Genomic DNA, 25,684 nt, shown 5'->3' on the forward strand with positions numbered 1-25,684 from the left:
TGGCAAGGGGGACTTATATATGATATGAGAAACATTCAGCCTTCCATTGCTGGCTTTGAAGATGGAGGAAGGGGGCAATGAGCCAAGGAAGTCAAGTGACCTCTAGAAGCTGCAAAAAGCATGGAAGTGGATTCTTCCCTAGAGCCTGTTAAAGAAACAGCCCGGCCAACACCTACATTTTTTTTTTTTTTTGAGACAGAGTTTCACTCTTGTTGCCCAGGCTGGAGTGCAATGGCGCAATCTCGGCTCACCACAACCTCCACCTCTCGGGTTCAAGTGATTCTCCTGCCTCAGCCTCCCGAGTAGCTGGAATTACAGGCATGTGCCACCACACTTGGCTAATCTTGTATTTTTAGTAGGATAGGGTTTCTCCATGTTGGTCAGGCTGGTCTGGAACTCCCAGCCTCAGGTGATCCACCCGCCTCAGCTTCCCAAAGTGTTGGGATTATAGGCATGAGCCACCACGCCCAGCCAACTTGATTTTAACCAGTGAGCCCTATATCAGACTTTTACCCTACAGAACTCTAAGATCAAAAATTTGTACTGTTTCAAGCCACTAAATTTGTGGGAATTTGTTACAACAGCACGTGGATACTAATACAAACTCTTCTTAGGGTTCTGGGAGCAGTTATTTACAGTATGGAGATGAAGTGGGCTGTTAAATTATTTTCATATGAGAGAAAAGCCCATAGTTGGGTCTGTAAACCTCCTTACTGGTAATTATCCGAGCCCTGAGAAGTTCCTTCTTAATCACTCCCACTAAAACAAGGGATCTGGTAAGGACGCCAATCAGTCAGCATCCTTTCTGTAGTATTTACCACAATGGATGAGATCAGGCTGCAAGTATTCACATTAGGGCACTTAAAATGTACCAAAAATCTGGCTATGGTGCTTACCCTGTTTCTTCCCACCAGTCTGCTGAAGAGGAAGTTCAATATCACCAGATTCTCTGACAAAAACACCAGAGGAATTACAGAGAACGTTTTTTCCCAAATGCAATCTATTGTTTTATCACCAAGCAATCACATACCACATTGTTTAAATATATTGCTCCATATGTAACTCAGTGTTTCTGACTGAGCCCCTCAGATCAACTGGAAAGAATTAAACACAGGAATGCTTAGGTCCAACATTGGAACAATTAAGACAGGATTTCTGGGAATGGGGCCTAAGCAAGGATATTTTTCTGAAGCTCCCTAGATGGCCCTGATGCAAAGTGAAGATTGAGAACTACTGGTGTGATAATTATGTATGCCAGAAACCATGACTTTAAAATAAGTTTTCATAAAGGAATAAGGTAGTGCATAATAGGAATAATATTACAAAAAGCCAAACATACAAATAGACTTGTTCTTGCACAGAGAGATCCTTGGAACAATCCTCCATTAAGAAACTAAGACACTACCATGAAAGAACTTTTTATCCTTATAGAAAGCAGGTAAGATTGACTAAGAGAGCACAACTACTGTCTACATTTTCAAAATCCACGTGCCTTTCCAAAATTAGCTACGTAACCACAGTGAGTAAATGTCTTTTGAAAAATTCCATTTAGTTTGAAAAAATTTTTGCCTGCTTTTCCACATTTTCTAAGAAGAATCTAAAGATCTTGGTCAACAGTGTCCCAGGTAAGAGAAAATCGTGCTTGGATATTTCCATAGTTCTACACACTCTACCTTGATAAAAGTAATGAAAGAGGTCCTAAGAAGCTTGACTGCACTGTGATCACCACCATGGGTACTATACCAGCTCTGAAGCCCAGAACTGTCTTTGAGAATATTCAATTCTGCCTTAGAAGAAATAGAACAAAACTCACGTGTTACTAGCCTGCAAAACAGTCAGTGGAGCACATATATGTAAAAATAGAAAAGCCTGGCGAGACCAGGTCATATTTAATATTGATGAGGCGTAAAATATACAACACGCACTTAATATTCATTAATCAGTATATATTCATAACATACTAAATACACTGGAGATATTAAACGTTCACGGGTCTTAATTCTGCCACCCAGTGGTAACACTCAAAAGTGATCTCGCCAAAGAAATGAAAACCTGTATCTGCTCACCAGGCTATTAGCATGCTACTGCAGCGCCCTGCCCCTGCATCGGAATATAGCTCCTTGAACATGGGATCAGGTTTACTGAATTCTATGACCCACGCTGGGAGCTCAATGAAAGTTGCTAAACGGAAATGAAACCAATTCAGACCGTGTAGAAACCCCAGATTATATCTTTTCTTCAAACGTTTAATTTCCAAGCAGTATTTTGAGAATGCGTGATGGCTAAATTCGAGTTATCCTTTTTGTATGTATGTTAGGCACACACCCGGCGATGACATACAAGGCGAGGTGACACCACCGCACTCCCGGCCCGCACATCACCTATAAGCACAGGGGGCTTTTGGTCCTGGTTTATTTCCGAAGGCTGGCACTTCTCTTCCATATAAGTTTTAGGAATCTGTGCTCGTCCACGGCTGTCAATACTTTTTATTTTCAAGGCTGACGCCTGCCAGAGTTTCACAAGCTGCTCCCGGACGCTGTGGTCTCTCGCTGGAGTGGATCCGAACTCCGCGTGACGCTGGGAACGGTCAGCGCCTGTTGCCTCACGAAAACGTCTCCCACAAGCTGGCCGCCTCCCGCGAGGTCAGCGGCAGGGCAAACAGGAATGCGTGAGTGACGTGAGCTAATCGCTAGTGAAAGGCTTCACAGCCCTGGCGGCCCTCAGAGCCAGGCAGCTCGCTCGGCTCCTCCTCCTCGAGACCCAGCCTCGGCCCGCCCACCATTCCCACGCCGCCCAATAGGCGCCGACGCGGCTCAGAGAGTGGTCGGAGGAGGAGGTGTCGGGACGGCCGTCGCTGAACGGCCGTTCACGTCAACGTAGTGACGTCACGCGTCGACGCTGGGGACGTACCTGTCGGGCTCCTGACTCTTGCCGTTTCTCTTCCCCTTCCGTGGGTCAGGGCCGGTCCGGTCCGGAACCTGCAGACCCTTTCCCAGTGTTCTAGTTCGCCCGCGACCCGGAATAATGAGCAAGAAGGGTGTGGTGGGTTGAAAGCCGTCCTACTTTACTCCCGAGTTAGAGCATGGATTCAGTTTTAGTCTTAAGGGGAAGTGAGGTTGAAGATTTTTATTTTTAATTTTGGGCAGAAGCAGGTTGACTCTAGGGATCTTCAGAGCGAGAGGATTTAACTTCATGTTGCTCCCGTGTTTGAAGGAGGACAATAAAAGTCCGACCTGGCAAAATTTCCGTAACCTCTGCACTAGAAAACGTCAGGTATCTTTTAAATCGCGATAGTTTTCGTTGTGCCAGGTTTTCTTCGGTGGAGCTCCCAGGGTAGCTAGGTTTTAGGTTTGAAATAGATGCAGAATCCAAAGGCAGCGCAAAAAACAGCTACCGATTTTGCTATGTCTCTGAGCTGCGAGGTGAGTTGCATTGTATGAGCGAAGATTCGTCAGCTCTCCTGTTCACAGATTTTGGGTCAACTATGAGGCCACAGCCCTCATCTTGGTTTCTCTTATAATGTACCTACATAATGTTGAAAGGTACATCACGAATTGGGATGCAAACCCATCCTGATTAGGTATATACCCTCAGACATTTCTTTAAAATTTCACACATCTGCTTCAGGAACCGTCGAAGGACCTCTGAATAGAATGGAAGTGGGTTCCAGGAGAAGATTAACTTTAAACTTAGAGGAGTGGGTTTAACTTTCGCTTAATTTTCCCTAATTTAAAAATAATATTCAGTTTTTCTATCTTTAGATATATGTGTATGTAAAATATTTTTTGTGTATATATATTTGTGGTTTGATCTTAAACTTGACCAGAAACTGCCTTAGAATCTCAGAAATTAACTTTGCATGTGGTATACTTTATTTGTATGGCATTTTAAAACTGCGGAGCACATAGAAGATAATTACATACGCATTGTGCGTATTAGAAACTGAGATTTCTGTTTCCTTTGGAAAGAAATTCCTGTTCATGGCATTGAATCAGCAGTGACCATACCTTTTACATAGATGCGTAATTCAGAAGTTCAGTTCTACAAACGTAAACTTTTTGAGCTGTGCAGTTCAGTTACTGCAGCATCATTGTGACTTGTATAATTGTTGAATCTTTCCAGAATTGCTTTTACTTTCATCTTTAAAGAGTTAATTTAGAATTTTTTTTTTGATGAGGTCGGTATGGAGATAACTATCGGTCAATTCTACGTGCCTTTGTGAGTCACTACAAAATAGTATTTGTTCAGTTCAAGAGTACGTATGGGAGTTAAAGTACTTGTGTATATATTGTTGACTTTCATCTTAAAAGGTGCTGCTGCTACTCAGTGTCTTGTTCTAAAATACAGCTTTAAAAACCTGTGTGTGACCTACAGATATTTTCTCAACTTGAATATGCGTATGTGGCCTCTGGTTAATACAGACTGCCACTGTTGGCAGAATTCATCACAGACTGCATACCCTTCCCACCCCTTACTCCCCTTAGCACCTCGAAAACTTTGCTGCTTTGCTTGAATGATGAGTCAAAATATTTTAAGAAGTCAATATGAATGTATAGAAGCTACATGTTTACTTGGAAATTGTGCTTTAGCATGTGTTATCAATCATGCATAGCTCATTAAGAATGTAAACATTTAAACTACTTTTGGATAGACGTGGTTCAGGGGGACAGATTTGTTGGTGTTATGGGTTTGTGTTAGTAAATTGGCTATTTTTCAGGTCCTGTTAGTGCTAGGCTTTCCATTTCCTGTTGTGACATGTTGGTCACAACATGTTGGTCATAATTTTCAGACGGCTCGGGAAGTCAGATTTGATCTCTGTGGTGGGTCTTATATCAAAACAGTATCCTGTGGGGTTTGGCCGCTATCACTGCTAAGGACTTCCAACTTAGTTTGGTAGTCTAGTTTGGTAGTCAAACTTGTCAGCAGGGACCAAAAATGTATAATATTTTATAATAAGTGTTAATATTTATTGAATGCATTCTATGTTTTCAGGCTCTTTTCCAATTAATTTTTGTGAGTTATCTCAATTTTCACACCAACCCCACGAAGGAGGTACTTTCACTAATCCCGTTTTACATTCGTGGAAACTGAGGCACAGAAAATTTAACTAACTTGCCCAACAGTAACTGTCAGAACTGAGACTGAAGCCTGGGAGTATGATTTCAGAGCTCCTGCTCTTTGCTGCACAATACTGTAGTTTAGAATAGTCAAAATGCTAGAGAAAAACAAGGAGAGACTTGGCTTGTAGGTTCAATTATAGGAGCAATGTAAAATTACAGAGAGTCTGGGAAACTGTTTTTAAAGGGAATACTCATAATCTTACTACTCTAATAAACATTTTAAGTTTTTAAATATGCACATTCACATCTGTACATAACCATTGTAGCTGTGATTCATTTTGGTTCTTAAAGATAAATCTTTAGTGAAGTTTAAAATGGAGATTGAACCCCACTGCCTCACTTTCGTTGTTGAAATCCAGAGATTTGATCTGGATTTGACTGGTTCCAACTTTGACTGGAACCAAGTTAAACAAATATATTTCTTGCTATTTCTTGTGGGAAATAATTGAACAGTTTCCATCTTTTAAATCATGAAGACTATTTAGTTTTCAAAGTTTCTGTCTTCCACAGAAACTTTTTATTGGTTTATTATGTTATCTTTCTTCCTTGTTATAATCTGAGCGTTGTATTTGTATGTGTGTTTATTCCTTTGTCCTTTTGAAATCCTCTAGCATTTATATCCGCTGCCCCTGAGGAATTTGGGGTTTTTTTGGGGTCTGTTTTTATTTATTTTTAATTGACAAGTAATAATTGTATTTATTTATGAGGTTCAATGTGATGTTTTGATAAATGTATATATTGTAGAAAGGTTAAATCAAGCAAATTAACATATCCATCATATCACCTACTTGCCATTTGTTTGTGGTGAGAATTTTTAAAATTAACTTTTAGCAATTTTGAGGTATATAGTACATTATTATTAATTATAGTCACCGTGCTGTGCAATAGATCTCTAAAATTTGTTCCTCTAACTGAAACTTTGTATTCTTTGACTAATCTGTCTCCTTTCCTATTTCCTCCCCTCTCCCTAGCCTCTGTAGACCACCATTCTGCTCTCTGCCTCCCTGAGTTTGACTTTTTTTTTATTTTACACATATGTGAGATCATGCAGTATTTGTTTTTTGTGTGTGTCTTGTTTATTTCACTTAGCATAATGTCCTCCAGGTTAATCCAGGTTTTTGAAGATGACATAATTTTCTTCCTTTTAAAGGCTGTATAGCATTCCATCCTGTATACGTACCACATTTTCTTTACCCATTCATCCCTTGATGGACACTTAGGTTGCTTCCGTATCTTGGCTATTGCAAATAGTAGCGTTTAACTTTTGAATGACACTAAAAGATTTTGTAAGTCTAAGATATTTTCTTCAGAGAGCTATTTCCTTCAGCAAATTATTCGTGTATTGCTTTTTTGAAGAAAAGGCACAACAATTTGGACATGCAGGTAATTGAACAGTAAGGATAAACTATCAAGTAATATTATTTTGAGAGAAATTAGTTTTATTATTTTCATTTCTTGTATGTGTTGATAATTTGTATTAAAATAAATTTCCTTCTGTTTTAGTAACCCTATGGGTCTAATTAAACACCTTCAGCCTTTTCTCCGTCTAATCTTGCTCTTTTGCCCTTCTTTTTTAAAAATAAGTCTTACTGTGTTATGTGTCTTTTATTGTGATACTTCATATGGTTCATGGAAGTAGGCGGGTTTAATGATTTGCTCAAACATATCTACTGTAAACACAATTTTTGCATTTTTAAATTGTTTGTATTACCAAAATGAAATAGTACTCATAATTTTACCTACTTTTCTGATAGAAATCAGTGACCCTAATGTATCATAGATCCTTTTAGATATCTCTAATATCTACCATAAATGCAGAAGATGAATCACTGTGTTGGAAGAAAGAAAAGTATTCTTGTAAAATCAGTTTAAAATTAGGTCAGTATAGCAAGGATTAGGTGTGTTGATTTTACTTTGGGTACTTTGAGAACTTGATTTAAATTGAACCTTGCCCAGTGCTAATATAATCAGTAGACCACACTAAATCCTGTGGTATAGTAATGACTTCTTTTTTGAGATAGAGTCTTGCTCTGTTACCCCAGCTGAAGTGTAGTGGTGCAATCTCTGCTTACTGCAACCTCTGCCTCCTGGGTCCATGCGATACTCATGCCTCACGCTCTGGAGTAGCTGGGATTACAGGCGTGTGTCACCACTCCTGGCTAATTTTTGTCTTAGCAGAGACATGGTTTTACCATGTTGGCCAGGCTGGTCTTGAACTCCTGACCTCAGGTGATCCACCCACCTCAGCCTCCCAAAGTGCTGGGATTACAGGCATGAGCCACTATGCCCGGCCCATTTTTGTATTTTTAGTAGAGACAGGGTTTCATTCACCCTGTTGGCCAGACTAGTCTCGAACTCCTGACCTCAAGTGATCGGCCCACCTCAGCATCCTAAAGTGTTGGGATTACAGGCTTGAGCCACTGCACTGGGCTGGAATATATACTAATTTTTAGAAAGCTATTACAGCATCCTTCTTGAGGAAAATGTATAATGTAATTTATGCTGAAGTCTACTGAAAGCTGTAGGGCCTATACAAATATAATAGCATTAATACAATAAAAACTGTGTTCATATTTATTATAATTTCTGGTACATTGTTAGCTGTTCTATAAACGTTAGTAAATGAATAAATTATCTTGAAATTCCTTTTCACATTTCTTTTTTCTTTTCTTTGAGACGGAGTCTTGCTCTTGTCGCCCAGGCTGGAGTGCAGTGGCGCGATCTCAACTCACTGCAACCTCTGCCTCCCAGGTTTAAGCTATTCTTCTGCCTCAGCCTCCTGAGTAGCTGGAATTGCAGGTGCCCGCTACCACGCCTGGCTAATTTTTGTACTGTATTAGAGACAGGGTTTCACCATGTTGGCCAGGCTGCTCTTGAACTCCTGACCTAGGCGATCTGCCCACTTCAGCCTCCCAAAGTGCTGAGATTACAGAATTGAACCACTGTGCCTGGCCCCTTTTCACATTTTAATCTGTGACTAGTACTTAGCACAGTTTTTACAATATTTATATAAAAATGCTCCTTGCGCACAAATGGCTAGCTCAGATTTTCACCTCTCTGCCATCGTTGCTCTTGAGACTTTTCTTCCATCTCTCTAGTTGCTGACATTGACAATCTTTTTCTTCTTTCACCCAGTTTATATCTACTTTTCTTTTTAGCCTAACAGTTAGAGAGTTGACTGACACACCTTTGGGACTTAGATGTGGTCCTCAACTGTACCCAGTCAGTCTCCTTTATGGTAGAGACAAAACTTTGTTGGGAACCATGAAAAATTAGTGTGCTTATCTGAGGCTGTGGATCCTTTCACCACCCATTTCCATGGTTTTCCTATTTTTGCTCCCCTCCCCAAATTCTGGTGATACATTGCTTAGTGTTTGCAGTTTTGGGGCTCAGGTCAGTGTAATGGAGTAACCTTCTTTATGGTCTGACCTGGAATAGAAACTAAAGCCTCGATGTATAATCCTAAAGTTGGAAAGAACTTGAGTCCCGTGAGTTGTCTTGAGTCCTGTGAGTTGTAGGAGACTGAAATTTGTTTCTGCCAACTTTTCAGTTAATCAAGTTGGAACCTTAGTAGATATCTTAGATTCTTCTTTACCATTCCCTATATCTTATTAATTACCAGGTCCTCTTAAATATTTCTTCAAACTCTCTCTGCTTCCCAATGTTGATGTGTCTTAGTGAGCAGGGTAAAATCACAGCCAAAGTATTTTCTTATTCTCTCACTCAACACAACAACAATTAACACAGAAGACTTCTGTGATCACATGCGTGGGGGTTTCTCTTCCCACAGCAGCCAACCAGTCAAGTTCTGCAGCGGATACCAACTGGGTGCCCCCCAGTTCCAACACTGTGTACCTAGAGGTAATGTCAGATACTACAGGTTGAGAGCAGGTCCCAAAAGACTTCCCCCACTTCCAATGTTAATCACAAGCCCCAGGTTATTTTGATTTTGCCTGTGCTTCTGATACACTGGCTATAAATCAGGGATCCCATGACTCCCCCACTCCTTGCATCCTTGGGTTCAATTAATGTGCTAGAGCAGCTCACAGAACTCAGAGAAACACTTACCAGTTTATTATAAAGGATATTCAAAGGATACAGATGAACAAATGCATAGGGGGAGATAGGAGGAAAGAGCATGGAGCTTCCATGCCTTCCCTTGGTACGCCAGCTTCTAGGAGCCTCCAAGTGTTCAGCTATTCAGAAGCTCTCTGAATCTGCTCTTTTTGGGTTTTTATGGAGGCTTCATTACATAGGCACAGTCAACAACTATGTAGAAATATGATTGCACAAAAACGGTGTGACCTAACAGCACTAATAGACCCAGTGGGGAAACCCAGCAAGGCCTGTCTGTTCAAGTGCTTCTGCCTATCTGTGCAGCCTTCCTTCTTCCAGGGGCTGGGGCAAACTCCCTTCTAAAGTGAACGTCTTATTACCCACAGTCAGACAGGCTGTGGAAGATTAGAGTTCTGCCTTGGCTTGGTGGAAAGCAGGGCAGGAAAAGGTCAGCGAGAGAGAAGAGATTCTGCTTTCTGAGGTTTAATGTGCCCCAGCATTATAACAAAGGACTGTAGTAAGGCCAGGCACAGTGGCTCACCTCTGTAATCCCATCACTTTGGGAGGCCGAGGTGCACAGATCACTTGAGGCCAGGAGTTCGAGACCAGCCTGGCCAACATAGTGAAATCCTGTCTCTACTTATATAAAATTAAATTTGATATTTAAAAAAAATGTAATGAGAGCTATGGGACTTATAAACCAGGAACCATGGATGAAAACCAATATACATCGTATCACTCTTAGTTCAGTTATGCCCTATCATATGTTTAGAATTGTTCAGACGTCTCATCTCCAGCCCCTCTATCTGTAGTCCTTCAGTCTCTTACCCTTCTTATCTGTCTTTCACACTGCTGCTAGTGTTGGCTTGCTAAAATTCATGTCTGATCATGTGGTTTCTCTAAAGTTCTTCATGGTTTCCCCTGTGTATAGATGAGTATGTAAGTTTCTTAGTGTGATACATGAGCCCCTCCCCTTCATCATCTGTCCTGTGTCTACCTCTGTAGCTACTCTTTAGTCCTTTACCTCTTACATAAGCTACCCAAGCAGGTTTTACTATGATGCTTTTGTGCTGTTGCACATACTTTTTTTGTGTGTGACTGTATTGACTTTTTACCTCATCGTTAGCCCAATTAATTTATCCTAATTCTTCAATATTTTGCTAAAACGTTCCCTCTATTAAGTGCTCACAGACTCCTTGCCATCCAGCTTGCTTACTTCACACAGGTTTATCGAATACATTGTATATACCTCTCCTTTGATGTGTATCATACCATACTGTCCTTCTTGTTTGTGTCCCTCACCCTCACTGCCTTAGGAACAGGAACCATATCTTATTCATTACGCTAGCACCTGGCTTTGTGCCTGGTACATGCTAAGTGTGCAGTAAATGATTATCAAATAAATTAATAAATGCCTTGAAAACTAGCTTTGGATACTAGATAAATGGTGATCCTGTAAACTGAGATAGGAAAAGTAGGAGGACAAGTACTTTTGGGGCAAATATTTATTTAGTTCAGGTCTTGTTGAATTTTTGCTCTTTTACAACATCGAGGAAGACATGTACCGTTTATTTCTTATACACTTGTTATTTATTCATATAATTAACCCAACAAGATTTTTTTTAGATATGGACAAGATTATTCTAAATTTTACATGAAAAGGCAATGAAAAAGAAGAATAAGGTGTGAAAAATCACTCTACCCAGTTTCAAAACTTATTATGTAGTTATAGCAATCAAGACTGTGTGGTACAGGCATAGATATAGACACAGATCAGTGGGACAGAACAGAGAACTCTGAAATAGATCCACATAAATATGCCTAGTTTTTGTCAAAAGCACAAAATAACTCAATGGAGGTAGATAACTTTTTCAACAGTTGGTACTGGAGCAGTTAGACATCCATACACTGTCCCATCCCCCCCCAATAAAGGAATCTCAGCCTATGTCTCATACCCTATGCATATACAAATTAAAATGGATCACAGACTAAAATATAAAAGTATTAAACTATAAAACTTTAGGGAAAAATAGAAGAAAATTTTGGGGAGGTAGGGTTAGGTGTATGTTTCTTTGACTTGCCACCAAAAGAATGCTCCTTAAAGGAAAAAATTGATAAGTTAAACTTCATCACAATTAAATATTTTTGCTCTGTTATAAACCCTGTTAAAAAGATGAAAAGAAAAACTACAGAGGGGAGAAAATATTTGCAGACAACACAACTGACAAATAATTAGTATCTGTAATATATAAAGAACTCTTAAAACTCAACAGTATGAAAGCAGTCCAGTTAGAAAATGGACAAAAGACATAGTCATTTCACTGAAGAGGATTACACATATAGCAAACGAGAACATACAAAATGTTCAGCATCATTACCCATTAGGGAGATGCAAATTAAAGCAACAAAATACTACTGTACATCTATCAGAATAGCTAAAATAAGAAACACTGACAACACTAAATGCTGGCAACGATGTCAAGAAACTCATACATTGTTGGTAGAAATGTACAGTGGTACAGCCACTCTGGAAAACAATTTGGCAGTTTCTTTAAAAACCAAATACGTGACTACTGTATGATCCAACTATTGTACTCTTTGACATTTAGCCCAAAGAAAGGAAGGCTGTTCATTTTATGAAAACCTGTACATGTGTATTTGTAGTAACTTTATTCATAGTCACCAAAATGTAGAAACAGGCCAAATGTTCTTCAGTGGGTGAATGGTTAAACAAACTGTGGCACATCTGTTATCATGGACTACTATGATAAAAAGGAAGGAACTATTGACACATTTAACACCCTGGACGAATCTCTAGAGAATGGTGCTGAGAACAAAGAGTTAATCCCCATATCATATCATTTATATAACATTCTTGAAATGGCAAAATTATTGAGGTAGAAAACAGACTATGGGTTGCTAGGGGTTAGGGAGGGATGGCTACAAAAGGGCAACATGAGAGATACTTTTGGTGATGGAATATTCTGTATCTTGACTGTATCAATGTCGGTATCTTGATTGTGATATTGTATTCTAGTTTTGTGAGATGTTCCCATTAATGGAAACTGGGTAAAGGATATACAGGATTTTTTTTCTGTAATATTTATTGTAACTACATGTGGAACCACAATTATCTCAAAATAAAAATTTAATTTACAAAAGTCGAACACCTATTGTGACACATTTTCTTTTTCTTCGAGGTGGATCTTGCTCAGTTGCCCAGGCTGGAGTTCAGTGAGTGATGCGATCTCAGCTTACTGCAACCTCTGCCTCCTGGGCTCAAGTGATTCTTCTGCCTCGGCCTTCCGAGTAGCTGGGATTACAGGCATGCGGCAGCACGCCCAGCTAATTTTTGTATTTTTAGTAGAGACAGGGTTTCATCATGTTGGCGACGCTGGTCTTGAACTCCTGACCTTAGATGATCTGCTCTCCTAGGCCTCTCAAAGTGCTGGGATTACAGCTGTGAGCCACCGTGCCTGGTCTAATGTGACGTATTTTGCTAACCATTGAGTATGCAATGTTGAGCAAAAATTGAGTGTCAGATCTCATGATACATTCTACAATGGAAGACAGATATTAAATAGTCACAGAAATAGATTTAATACTCAGGTGTGGTAAGTGCTGTAAAAGAAAGCTATAAGAAATAATAATGAGGAAATTTGATCCAGATAGTAAGTGGGTCAGGGAGGCTTTCCTTACTAAACTGCATGACTTTGGTCAAGTTATTTACATGCTTTGTGCCTCAGTCCCTCATTTTTAGTGGGGAGAATAATAGCATCTATACTTTAAGGTTGTCATATATTTTAATATGAATATTAAATGAATGAATTTGTAAAGGGCTTAAGATATTGCCTAGCATATAGTAAGCTCTGGTTAGGAGTTTGTTAAATAAAGGGATACTTGATATAAGACCTGAAAAATGAGGAGAGTTAGTTCTTTTTTATTTTTGTAATTTCAACTTTAATTTTAGATGTGCAGGTTTATTACATGGGTATATAGCATGATGCTGAGGTTTGGGGTACAGTTGTACCCATTACCCAGGAAGTGGGTATAGTACTCAACAGATTTGCAGCCCTTGCTTCCTTCCCTACATTTCCTGCTCTAGTAGTCCTCCGTGACTATTGTTGCCATCTATATGTCTGTGAGTACCTAGTGTTTAGCTCCCACATAAAATGAGAACATGCAGTATTTGGTTTTCTGTTACTGGGTTAATTCACTTAGGATAATGACCTCCAGCAGCATCCCCATTGCTGCAAAGGGCGTGATTTTCTTTTTATGGCTGTGTTGTGTTCCATGGTATATATGTACTGTCTTTTCTTTTCTTTTCTTTTCTTTTTTGAGACAGAGTCTTGTTCTGTCGTCCAGGTTGGAGTGCAGTGGCGTGATCTTGGCTCACTGCAAACTCTGCCTTCTGGGTTCAAGCAGTTCTCCTGTCTCAGCCTCCCGAGTAGCTGGAATTACAGGTGCCTGCCATCACGCCTGGCTAATTTTTGTATTTTTAGTAGAGACAGGGTTTCACCACGTTGGCCAGGTTGGTCTTGAACTCCTGACCTCAGGTGATTCGCCTGCCTCTGGCCTCCCAAAGTGTTGGGATTACAGGCGTGAGCCACCGCACCCAGCCTGTACCATACTTTCTTTATCCAGTCCACTGTTGATGAGCACCTAGGTTGATTCTATGTTTTTGCTATTGTGAGTAGTACTGTGATGAACATATAAGCACATCTATCTTTTATGGAGAACAATTTATTTTCTTTTGGGTATATACCCAGTAATGGCATTGCTGGGTCAAATGATATTTCTGTTTTAAGTTCTTTGATAAATCTCCAAACTGCTTTCCACAGGGTCTGAGCTAATTTACATTCCCACTGACAGTGTATAAGCATTCCACAGCCTTGCCAGCATCTGTTGGTTTTTGGCTTTTTAATAATAACCATTCTGACTGGTGTGAGATGGTGTCTTATTGTGGTTTTGATTTCCATTTCTCTAATGATTAGATATGCTTGTTGGCCAGTTGTATATCTTATTTTGAGAAGTATCTGTTCATGTCCGTGCCCACTTTTTAATGATGTTGTTTGTTTTTTGCTTGTTGAGTTGTTTACTTCTTGTAGATTGTGGATATTAGACCTTTGTCAGATGTTAGCTAGATTAACAAAGAGAAAGAGAAGATCCAAATCACCACACAATCAGAAACAACAACGATGACATTACAACCAATTCCATGGAAATACAAAAGATCTTCAGAGACTATTGTGAACACCTCTGTAAACACGAACTAGAAAATCCAGAGGAAATGGATAAATTCTGGAAGCAAACAACCTCCCAAAATTAAATCAGGATGAAATTGAAATCCTGAACAGACCAATATCGAGTTCCAAAATGGAATCGGTAATAAAAAAACCTACCAACCAGAAAAGCCCTGGACCAGATGTGTTCATAGCTGAATTCTATCAGATGTACAAATAAAGCTGGTACCAATTCTACTGAAACGACTCCAAAAAATGAGGAGGGACTCCTCCTTCACTCATTCCAGCTTCACCCTGATACCAAACCTGTCAAAGACATAACAAAAAAGGGAAACTACAGGTCAACATCCCTGATGAACATGGATGTAAAAATCTTCAACAAAATATTGAGAGAGTAAGTTGGTGAAGAGGAGAGGGTATGATCCAGGCAGAGGGAGCAACAAAGGCCTTGGGGTAGGAGTCAGGAAAGAGCTTGGTAGGGCTGAGAGACTGAAAGAAGATCAGTGAGTCTAGAGTACTCCAGGAAGTACATACTTCTCAAAGTAAGATATACAACTGGCCAACAAGTATATGAAAAAATGCTCAACATCACTAATCATTAGAGAAATAGAAATCAAAACCACAATGAGACACCATCTCATACCAGTCAGAAGGGCTATTATTAAAAGAAGCTGGGGAACTAGCAGGGGCTGGGCTGCATAGAACTTTTTCTGCTATATTAAAGAGTTTGTCTCTTAAGGGTAGTAGAAAATGATTGAAATATGTTAACGTGGAGTGGAGAGAGATTATGATCAAACTTACTTTTTGGAAAAAAAAGAACTGTGCTGGCTGCAGTGTCATCAGATTCGAAGGAAGCAAGATAATTACACGTAGATAGTATAGGAATTTATTAGGTAAACAAGGCCTTATTCCTGGCAATTTTCATAGTTTATCTCTAATTATTATTATTATTGTTGTTGTTGTTGTTGTTTGTTTGAGACAGAGTTTCACTCTGTTGCCCAGGCTGGAGCGCAGGGGCACAATGTCAGCTCACTGCAACCGCCGCCTCCCTGGCTCAAGTGATTTTCATGCCTCAGCCTCCTTAGTAGCTAGAGGTTACAGGCGGCTGCCATCATGACCGGCTAATTTTTTATTTTTAATAGAGATGGCGTTCACCACCATGGCCAGGTGGGTCTTGAGCTCTTGACCTCGAACGATCCACCTGCCTCGGCCTCCTAAAGTGCTGGAACTATAGGCATGCGCCACCACACCCAGCTTATGTCTAATTTTTATAATTTTGTAAGAACATATTTACAAGCTACTGCACTTCTATTACAATGTTTTGAAGTGATTTTTTTTGGCAATTAAAACGGAAAAGGTGACTTTGCATTATTACTTGTTTAAATATGTAAAATTTCAGCTGCTGTGTTAGAGTCCAAATAGCCTTTTGTGCCTAAACCTGGGCATTGGGTTTAGAACCTAAAAATATTCAACACTGGTGTTCAGATTTTCTTTTATTATATGTCCTTTACGCTGCTATAGAAATTTGAATATTTTATAGAGGTGCTGTTCAATAAAAGTGTTAGTGCTGCAAATGCAAGCCAGGTCAATATCCCTGATGGTAATTTTTAATTTTTTAGTAGCCACATTAAATAGGTAAAAAGAAAGTGGTGAGATTCATTTTAAATATATTTTATTTAACCCAGTAGATCTAAAATATTTCAACATGTAATCAGTATAAAATTTCTGGTCAAATATACGACATCCTTTTTAAATACTGAGTCTTGGAAATCTGGTAGGTATTTTACACTTAGAGCACATTTCAGTTTGGACCAGCCATGTTTCAATGGCTCAACAGCTATATGTAGCTGCTGGCTGCTGCATCAGTCAGCACAGCTCTAGGTTTTTGGGTTAATTAGCAGAATAGTTTTTTTTTTTATCTTAAGTTATCAAATTTATAGAAATGAAACCCATGCAGGTCTGAGTTTAATTGGTTTATTCGGAGCAGAGTTGCGTGCTCATGTTATAAAGAATGATCTGCAGGCTAGGTGTCTCAAAGGTGTTATGAAATTAATTTTTTTGACAGAAATAGTTAAAATTTCCAGTTACCACTTAGGATTTTTGAGAGATTTTTAGGGATAAAATGAAGGCGATATATTGGAATTTGCTGATTGAAGTCTTAACACATAAAAAGATTTAATGATTTTAGAGAGATTTTTCAGTGCTGTGTAACCTCTAGCTAATGTTCACTAAATGTTATCACATGTATTAAGCCCTTCTATTCTGTAAAGAAATAAAAACACACTGTCTGTGTTCTTCACAAAATCTTAGCATACATGCTTTGCTACATCAAAATTAAATGATTCTTAAACTATTAATGTTTATGTTTTTAAAAGCCTTTTGGTTATTTTCTCAAAAACCACATAATATTTAATTTGTTTGCCTCTATGGAACTGCAGATTTCTTAGTATGAACAGCTACTTTCATATTTTCCTTTTGTTTTAATTAATATACTCTAACAAATCTCAGTATAATATGCCATCTTTGGTAGCAATAACTATAAAACATTCATAAAGTTGCAAAGCAGCAAGTATTTACGTTTTTCTTTTTTAATTTATTTGCTAGTTTTGGTTATTCCCCTAAGAACAGTTTAATACTCTTGGAGACAGGATTTTTTACATTGAAAACTGAATATATTTCTCATTTTGACATCATGAATTGAATAGTTTGACATTTGTTGTTCTCACACTGTGCGGGTCATTATGCCAGATGTGGAGAGTAGAGGCATGCTCTCAAGGAGCTCTCAAAACTTCACCTTTTTCAAAGTGATACTCTAAGTGAGGAAATTTATATAATCTGTTTAAAAGATATTTATTGTCAGTAATAGTCTAGTTTTCTAAGACTTCATAAATACCTTTTTGTTATTAAAGCTCTTTGAGGTTATTTTTCCATAAGGAAAATTTACTGAGTATAAGAGATTGTCTTAAAACATTCCAAGTCTTCAGTATTAGAATTCACTACTAGAGTTCAGCACTGGAATTGAACTGTGCTTACTTTAGTCTTCATCTGTCATTTTTCTGTGTGTACTTACTAGGCCATATCAGATAAGTCTTGTTTTACAAGGCTTACTGGTTTGACTGCTTTTATGACTGCATCTTTCAAGTCCAACACATGCAGCTTAAAAGTCTATTGCTAATGTCCCCATACTTACGTTGAACTCTTATTTTGGTATTGAGTAAGTAAGTGGATGTATTTAAAACTCAAACTAGTTAGGAGTAATATAGATTTAAGAATATTGAGAGTAAGAACAATGAAAACATACCCTTTTTTGGTTTGTTGCCTGTTACTGTTTTATTAGTGGCTAATGTTTGACCATAGGCTCTGAAGATTTAAATATTAAAATGATGAAAGGAGAATGAAATAAATGTTTATTTTTAAAATCAAGTTGTACTTACACCTGATAAAATCTTCAAAAGGGGCAGTCTGTTTTTCAAACCTTGTACTTCAGCCGTCTTGTTCCCTACCCTGTGGACAACTTACTTGGAAATCTCTCCTGAGACAATCTATACATGCACAAGCAGAAATGTAAATATACTTTACATTTTTCAACTTAACAATTGGAGATCTACCTGGAGAAATTCTTCATTCTTTTTTACAGCTGTGTAATGAGAGTAAAATTATTACCTCACCCCAAAATACTTAATAAAGGTAACTATTGTTACGATGAATGCATTTAATTTTTTTAGCACATAGATCGTAACTTTCCTTTTGTGATGTTAACCTGAATGATTTTTATTGTATGTTTGAAAAATGTTAAGACTTTTTCCTCTTTTTTTCCCCCCAACAGATAATCAGACAGCTAAATGGAGTCTGAGCAGCTGTTCCATAGAGGCTACTATAGAAACAGCTACAACAGTATAACAAGTGCAAGCAGTGATGAGGAACTTTTAGATGGAGCAGGTGTAATTATGGACTTTCAAACATCTGAAGATGACAACTTATTAGATGGTGACACTGCAGTTGGTAAGTTCAGCATGACAGCCTAATGTTTGTATTCATGAATATCCACTAATAATATGTACACTATTTTATTGAGGTTGCAGTTTTCAGAAACTTAAAAAATTTGAGGTCAAATTTATGTAACATAAACTTAACCATTGTAAAGGTATAATTGAGTGGCATTTAGCACATTCACAATGTTCTGCAACTACCGTTTCTGTCTAGTTCCAAACATTCTCATCACCCCAAAAGAAGCTACTACATTTAAGGGTAAGCTTTTAAATATAATGTAATACGGAGAGGTGTACATCATCAAATCATAGTGTGGAAATTGATGAATTTCTGCGAAGTGAACATTTATTATATAACTCCTCAATCAAGAAATAAAACATTACCAGTAGTTTCAGAATCCTTCCTTGTTCCACCTTCAGTTTCAATATTATTTTGATTTTTATCTAGATTAGTTTTGCAAGTATTTAAACTTTATATACATGGAATTCATACTGTATACTCTTTTATGTCTGTGGCTTTTACTTATGTTTTGAAATTATCTATATTGTTGTGTATAGCAATAGTTACCTTTTTTCATTGTTGGTGTAATGTCCTATTGTGTAAACATACTTCAATTTATTTAGTTATTCTACATTGATATTTCATTATTTAGTTTTTTTTTTTTTTTTTTCGGATTTTGGTTATTGCTAACAGTGCCACTATGAATTTTCATGTGCATGTGTTTCATGTGTGTGTACACAGTTCTGTATGATATATATCACAGAATGGAATGCTTGGATCATAGAATATGTATATCTCGGTGTTATCAGATACTGTCAGAGAGACTTTTCTTTTTTTTATAGGTAATTGTCAATTACCCTATTCAAAGATACTACCAAAGTGGATATAGCATGTACATTTCTACTAGCAATGTGTGAGAGTTCTAGTTACTCCGCATCTTCACCTATACATGATACCAGTTTTTAAAAATTTGACTATTCTAGTATGGTTGCTGTAGTCTCTCATTTTGGTTCAATTTATGTTTACTTGATGATTTATGAGTTTAAATGTCTTTTTGTGTGTTTATCAGCTTTTTAGACTGCCTCTTTTAAAGCACCTATTCAGTCCTTTTCCCTGTTTTATGGGAGTTCATGATGCACTCTGATTATGAATCCTTTTTAGCTACATGTTCAGTATTGCTGTTATCTTCTCTCATTCTGTCGTATGTTTTTTTACTCTCTTAAAGAAATCTTTTGGTGAAGATATCATCAATTCTAATGAAATCCAACTAATCTTTTTCTTTATTCTAAGCCGGTCTCAGTCATGTATGCTTGCAATCCCAGCACTTTGGAAGGCTGAGGCAGGAGGATTGCTTGAGGCCAGGAGTTTGAGACCAACCTGGGCAAAAACGGGAGACTCTGTCTCTACAATAAAAATGCAAAAGAAAAAAAAATTAGCTTTGATTGCACCACTGCACTCCTGCTAGGCACCAGAGCAAAACCCCGTCTCAAAAAACAAACACCACCACCACCACCAACAACAAAAACTTTTTTCTTTTCCTTTCTTCTTAGTGTTTTTTGTGTTCTGTTTAACAAGTCTTCCCATACCTCAACATCACAAAGATATTCTCCTGTTTTGTTCTAGAAGTTTTATTTTTGTGTCATTCACATTTAGATTTATCTACCTGCAGTTAATTTTTTAAATATGATGTGGGTTAAGAGTTCAGATTCATTTTTTTCCCATATGAAAAACTGGTTTCCCATATGAAAAAATGGCCCCGCACCATTTATTGGAAAAAACTTTCCTTTTTCCAATGTACTACAGTGACATCTTTGTCATGTATCAAGTGGCTATATTTTTGTAGATCTGTTTCTGGGCTTTCTGCTGTGTTACATTGAAATATTTTTCTTATTTTATCCATATGCCAATGCCCAGCATATATATGAGTTTTGGTTTTTAAATTTGTTTTTGTCTTTTATTGGTTTATAGTCTGTTTGCATTTAACATAATCACCAAAATGTTTGGTTTCAGACCATCCTCTATTTGTTTTCTGTTTGTCACATCTGTTCTTTCCTCTCCCGTTATTTCTGTTACCTTCAATACCTTGTTATATGTTCTCTTATTTTTTGTTCAGTAGGCTACCCTAGAGATTATTACATGTATCCTTGATTTATTAGTTCTAGGCATTAGTACTTTTACCACTTTATGGAAAATGCAGGGACTTCAGAATACTTTACCCCTTTTTTCCCCTTTCTGCTTCCTCACCATTTTCTCAACAGGAAATAGCTCAAGAATAAAAATGGTTGAGACTATTGGGTTTTACCTTCTTTTGTTTCACTTCTTTTCAGAATATTGACACTTCAAGTTCGAGCTCCCTTGGATATTTACTGGTTTAAAATACAGTATTTTGCTGTTATTGGTCATTTGCTCTCTTCATCACAGATTTTTTTTTCTAATTTTAATGACAAAATTATAAACAAGAAAAATACATATATTCATCATTTGAAACATTAGGTGAAATTAATAGCATACCCATTTTTTCTGTGTTTAAATAGCTCTTTAGCCCTTTATGTGAGGGGGAAAATTAACTCCAGGAAGTAGGAAGACATAGGATGAGCTGACTCCTTCCATCTTCCCACATTGCCGTCAAGTGATGGTGATGTCTTTACTCATGGTATTCAGTAGGAGAGAGTGCCAAGCAGTAAGGATGGGGCAAGGGCACAGAAAGGATCTACTTATGTTGCTCTTTTATCAGGGAGGATAATTTTTCTAGAACCTTATCAATAGACTTCCTTTTGTGTCACCAGCCATAATTGGGTCACATGCCTACCCCAAGATTGATAACTGGCAAAGGAGAATGAGATTACTGATTGGTTAGGACAATTATGATTCCTTCTCTGAAATTAGGCGCTTTAACATGCAAACAAGAGGAAGGCCCAATTAGCAAGTATAAAGTTGGAATGATTATAGCGTAGGCAATCATTGGTGTTTTCTTTTCTTGTTTTGGAGACAGTCTTGCTCTTTTGCCTAGTCTGGAGTGCAGTGGCACGATGATGGCTAACTACAGCGTTTACCTCCTGGGCTCAAGAGATACTTGTGCCTCAGCCTTCTGAGTAGGACCACAGTTGCACACCACCAGCTAATTTTTTAAATTTTTTGTAGCGATGGGGTCTCACTATGTTGCCCAGGCTGGTTTTGAACTTTTAGGCTCGAACGATCCTCTTGCCTTGGCCTCCTACAGTGCTGGGATTACAGGCATGAGCCACTGTACCCAGTGTATTGGTAGTTTATATAAAGATTCTGTCCTCAAAGTTAGTGTAGTTGAAGGTGTAAGTTGTGGAATAACAGTCAAAAATAACTATGTGAGTTTTAAATTCGGTGGTACAGATTCCAAATGTTGCATCTCACCAAATAAAGATATCATTTTGATATCCCTTTAGAATTGGGAAGGTTGTTGTAGAGGGAAGATAATGCATGAACATCCAGCAATAGGGATAAGTATTATATATGTGAAACCGTGAATGTCCTTTTTGAAGATAGTGAATATTCTTTCTTTCAACATAGCTGATATTCTCCTGTTAACAGTAGCAGGAAGGGGATTGTCTTGGAAGAAGTTGGAGCCTCACATTAGGTCTCCCACTATGGGTTAAAGCAGGTATCAGAGGAAAAAGCTTATTTCTGTTTCTGCTCAATATCTGGGGAGTATGGGAGTGGTTAGTAAGTAAAGCAGTAATTCTTCATGACTCCGTATCTTTTTAGCGTACCAAAAAATAACAATTACCAGAAGGTACTGATAGTGTTTTTTTGAATATGTGTTGAATGAAAATCCGTGATGTTCAGTGGCTTTCAAGTTGGTGACCTGAATTTACATCCTGGTTCTGTCAGTTACTCTCTCTGTAACTTTTGGCAAGTCACATAGCCTCTTTATACTTCAGTTTATTCTCATGTACAACATAGTAATAAACTTCTAAGTGATAAACTCTTTAAATGATTGCTCTGAGAATTAAATGCATGTAGAGATCTTAACAGATAAATAATGCATGTAGAATCCTTAAAGTGTGACTGGCTTATGGTAAGGACTCACTAAGTAGTAGCCATTTCTGTTCTCTTCTAGATTACTTCCCCTTTGGATATGTTAGACTCTGTACCCCCAACATAAGCAGCATTCTTTTATGTTCATGTTCAAATGAGATGTCAGTAACATTTCTACTAGTATTAATGAAAAGCTGTAGCTCTGGAACTCAAATATGACATCTGGATTAGGATTTAGCTTGTCAGAGATAAGCTGCTTTGGAATCTACTGACTTCAGTAGATATCTGTTGCATAGCTCTTGCTTTGAAAGTAACTGTGTACTTAATAATCTCAAAAATGTAATCAGTCTGCTCAGAGTGAGTGCTAAACAATCTAGAGTACACTGTGATTAAAAAATAGAAGTTATTCTGAATAATGATGATAGTAGTATCAGTCAGAAATTTAAGCTAGCAGAAAGCTGAAAAATTAGGCCTGAAATGTGTTTATATTAGGTATATCTAATTTGAATGAGTCATTTTGGTCAGTAATTCAGATTCCATGGAAAATGCAAAAATTTTTTATCGCAAGTAACAGGAAAGGAGAGCCAAGATTTTGTTGCCAGCGTTGTATTCATTAAAGAGAACCATATGGCTCTTGACTCACTGAAAATGAAGCACATGACTTTTCATGAGTGCAGCTTTACAATTATTCTTATAATAGATAGTACTATCTTCACTTGAAGTAAGAGAACTTACTGAGATTGACTGATGGGGTAAAAACTGTAATCAGCCACATGTTTAAGCAAATTAACTTTCAGTAGTTAATTTATGTTGATAACGTGAATATGCTAGTAAGTTTAAAATGTAGGCCCTTGTATCCTTTTTTATCACATCTGAGATGTTTACTTGACAACATCAGGGGCCTCTCCCAGGTTTCTGATTATGTATAGACTGAGAGGGAGATGTGAGAAGAGTAAGAGTTGAGAGGGCTCACTCCTAAGTGTTTGATTTCCTATCTATACATAACTTTAAAAACTAAAAATAAAAACAGCCTTGGAAGCCGGGCGCCCGCAGTCCCAGCTGCTTGGGAGGCTGAGGCAAGAGGATTGCTTGAGCCCAGGTATTCAAGGCCATCGGATGCTATGATCGCACCTGTAAATAGCCCTTGCACTCTGGCCTAGGCAACATAGTGAAACCCGGTCTCTAAAAATAATAATAATAATAAAACCTTTGGAAATACTAAAATGCAAATGTGAGGTTTTCTGATTTATTGGAAATCTTGGGGCATGTGGTAACTGGGAATGGAATCCAGAGAAATCCATAGATTATTGTATTCTGCTTCCCATATATGTAACATTCTGAGCTTCAGAACTCAGAAACAACATAGTAGACGAGGCTCAGAGGTGGATTGTCCTGGTCAAGGTGTTGTCATCCTACCCTGCTAAAACTTAAGCTACCTTCTGAGCTATTACAAGAGATTCCAGTATTTTCATTCAAATATCTATTGTTAGATTGAGCTTTATTCAAAATATTTGTAAGTTTATTCATCTCATATTCTTCTGGGTGATATATTCATAACTACTGCCTACACAAGACATTTCAAAAGAAGAAGCTTGGCAAAGTGGATGCAGAGTGATAATGCCAGAAGCTGAGTGGCCATCTCTTAGTGTCAAGACACCTCCTAGAGTGAGGGTACATAACACAAATACAGGGTCCAGCCCTTCCTCCTGTGAATGCAGAAACATGGCATCAGCATGAAACTAGCTGTCTCTACGAGGCGGATTCATATTAACTAGGGTTTTGGATCTCATTAGGTAAAACCATAATACAAATGTACTTATAGTGAGAAATATACTAGTAATCTACTTCATTCCAAAAAAGGATATAAAAGCAACTTAAAAGGATAAACAGAATTCAATTATTTGCATAAATATTTGACACAGATGAAGCAAAGGGAAAACAACTTGAGGTGATCTAAAATGTAGATATGAGACCAATAAAAGTTACCAATATACATTTTAAAATTTATTATTGTTTTTTAACTTTAAAATATGTTTTGTAGAGATAGGATCTCACTATGTTGACCAGGCTGGTCTCAAACTCCTGGCCTCAAGCCGTCCTCCTGCCTCAGCCTCCCAAAGTGGTGGAATTATAAGCGTGATCCACCACGCCTGATTTACCAATATACATTTTAAGGGGAGACGACAAATTTGCCTCTAAACTTTGTAGCAGCAAGTAAATAAAAGAAACTGTTTAGTTAAATGATCCAAAGTGTTTATAAAACTAAAACCTAACCAGTTGTTCAGCCGACACCCTATTACTAATATTAAGATAAATTTCCAAGTGACATTATGAAGTGGTTACTATCTAGTATATGAAACAGTGATTTTTAGGAATATGTTTGGAGTAAGCAGTAACGTTTCACGGGGCTTTTTTTGTTTTTTGTTTGTTTTGAGATGGGGTCTGGCTCTGTTACCCAGGCTGTCTTTCCAGACAGGGGTCTGACTCTGTCACACCCAGTGGCGTGATCTCAGCTCATTGCAACCTCTGCCCTCCCAGGCTCAAGCCATCCTCCCACCTCAGCCTCCTGAGTAGCTGGGACTTCAGGTGTGCACCACCATGCCTGGCTAATTGTTTTGTATTTTGTTTGTGGAGATAGGATTTCTCCTTGTTGCCCAGGCTGTCTCCAACTCCTGGGCTCAAGCAATCTACCTGCCTCGGCCTTTCAAAGTGCTGGGATTACAGGTGTGAGCCACTGCGCCCAGCCTAACAGGGCTTTTATTATTAACATTCTTCAATATCTCCTACTTGAATCACAAGATTCCACAAAGACACCATTATTGTATAGTATAAACATTGATTATTTGTGATGTTCTGGCAGGATTCATAGGTGTATTTTAGAGTATCTTCGAATAGATGGACTGTATAGACAGTTTCACGAGGTCATCAGTGTATATTTTTTCTGAGATTTGATATATATTAGATAACAGTGATTTTAGAATTATAACAGAGCTATATTATAAAAGAGTATATTATTTACATTTAGCTAGTCTTTCTTTAGCAATAGAACACAGCCCAGCTGAATGTAAGACTGAATAGAAGCCATCAGAAGTCCTCTTAATGAAAAGTAAAGGCTGCGCCCGTGGGCAAAGTCAGGAGTCTTCATTCAAAAAAAATTTTTTTTTTTTTTGAGACAGATTTTTGCTCTAGTTGCCCAAGCTGGAGTGCAGTGGCATGATCTCTGCTCACTGCAACCTCTGCCTCCTGGGTTCCAAGCGATTCTCC

The 25,684-nt window shown here is 38.1% G+C and overlaps 1 protein-coding gene across 4 annotated transcripts in view; it reads left to right on the forward strand.

Moving 5' to 3' along the window:
* The first annotated feature begins 2,882 nt into the window (after positions 1 to 2,882).
* CLCN3 (chloride voltage-gated channel 3) overlaps positions 2,883 to 25,684 on the forward strand; it is a 101,473-nt gene continuing 78,671 nt past the window's right edge. For 2 of the 4 annotated variants that reach the window (XM_010364010.2, XM_010364006.2), the window contains exons 1-2: positions 2,883 to 3,422; positions 18,246 to 18,421. In XM_010364010.2, the coding sequence (XP_010362312.1) occupies positions 18,262 to 18,421 (160 nt within the window). In that variant the 5' untranslated portion in view covers positions 2,883 to 3,422; positions 18,246 to 18,261. Of the gene's footprint in view, positions 3,423 to 14,794; positions 14,814 to 18,245; positions 18,422 to 25,684 lie in introns of those variants that run through there. The other 2 variants (XM_030918342.1, XM_030918345.1) reach the window with 2 other exon arrangements.

Source organism: Rhinopithecus roxellana, chromosome 2, assembly GCF_007565055.1.
Source record: "Rhinopithecus roxellana isolate Shanxi Qingling chromosome 2, ASM756505v1, whole genome shotgun sequence".
In the NCBI taxonomy this organism is placed as follows: Eukaryota; Metazoa; Chordata; class Mammalia; order Primates; family Cercopithecidae; genus Rhinopithecus; species Rhinopithecus roxellana.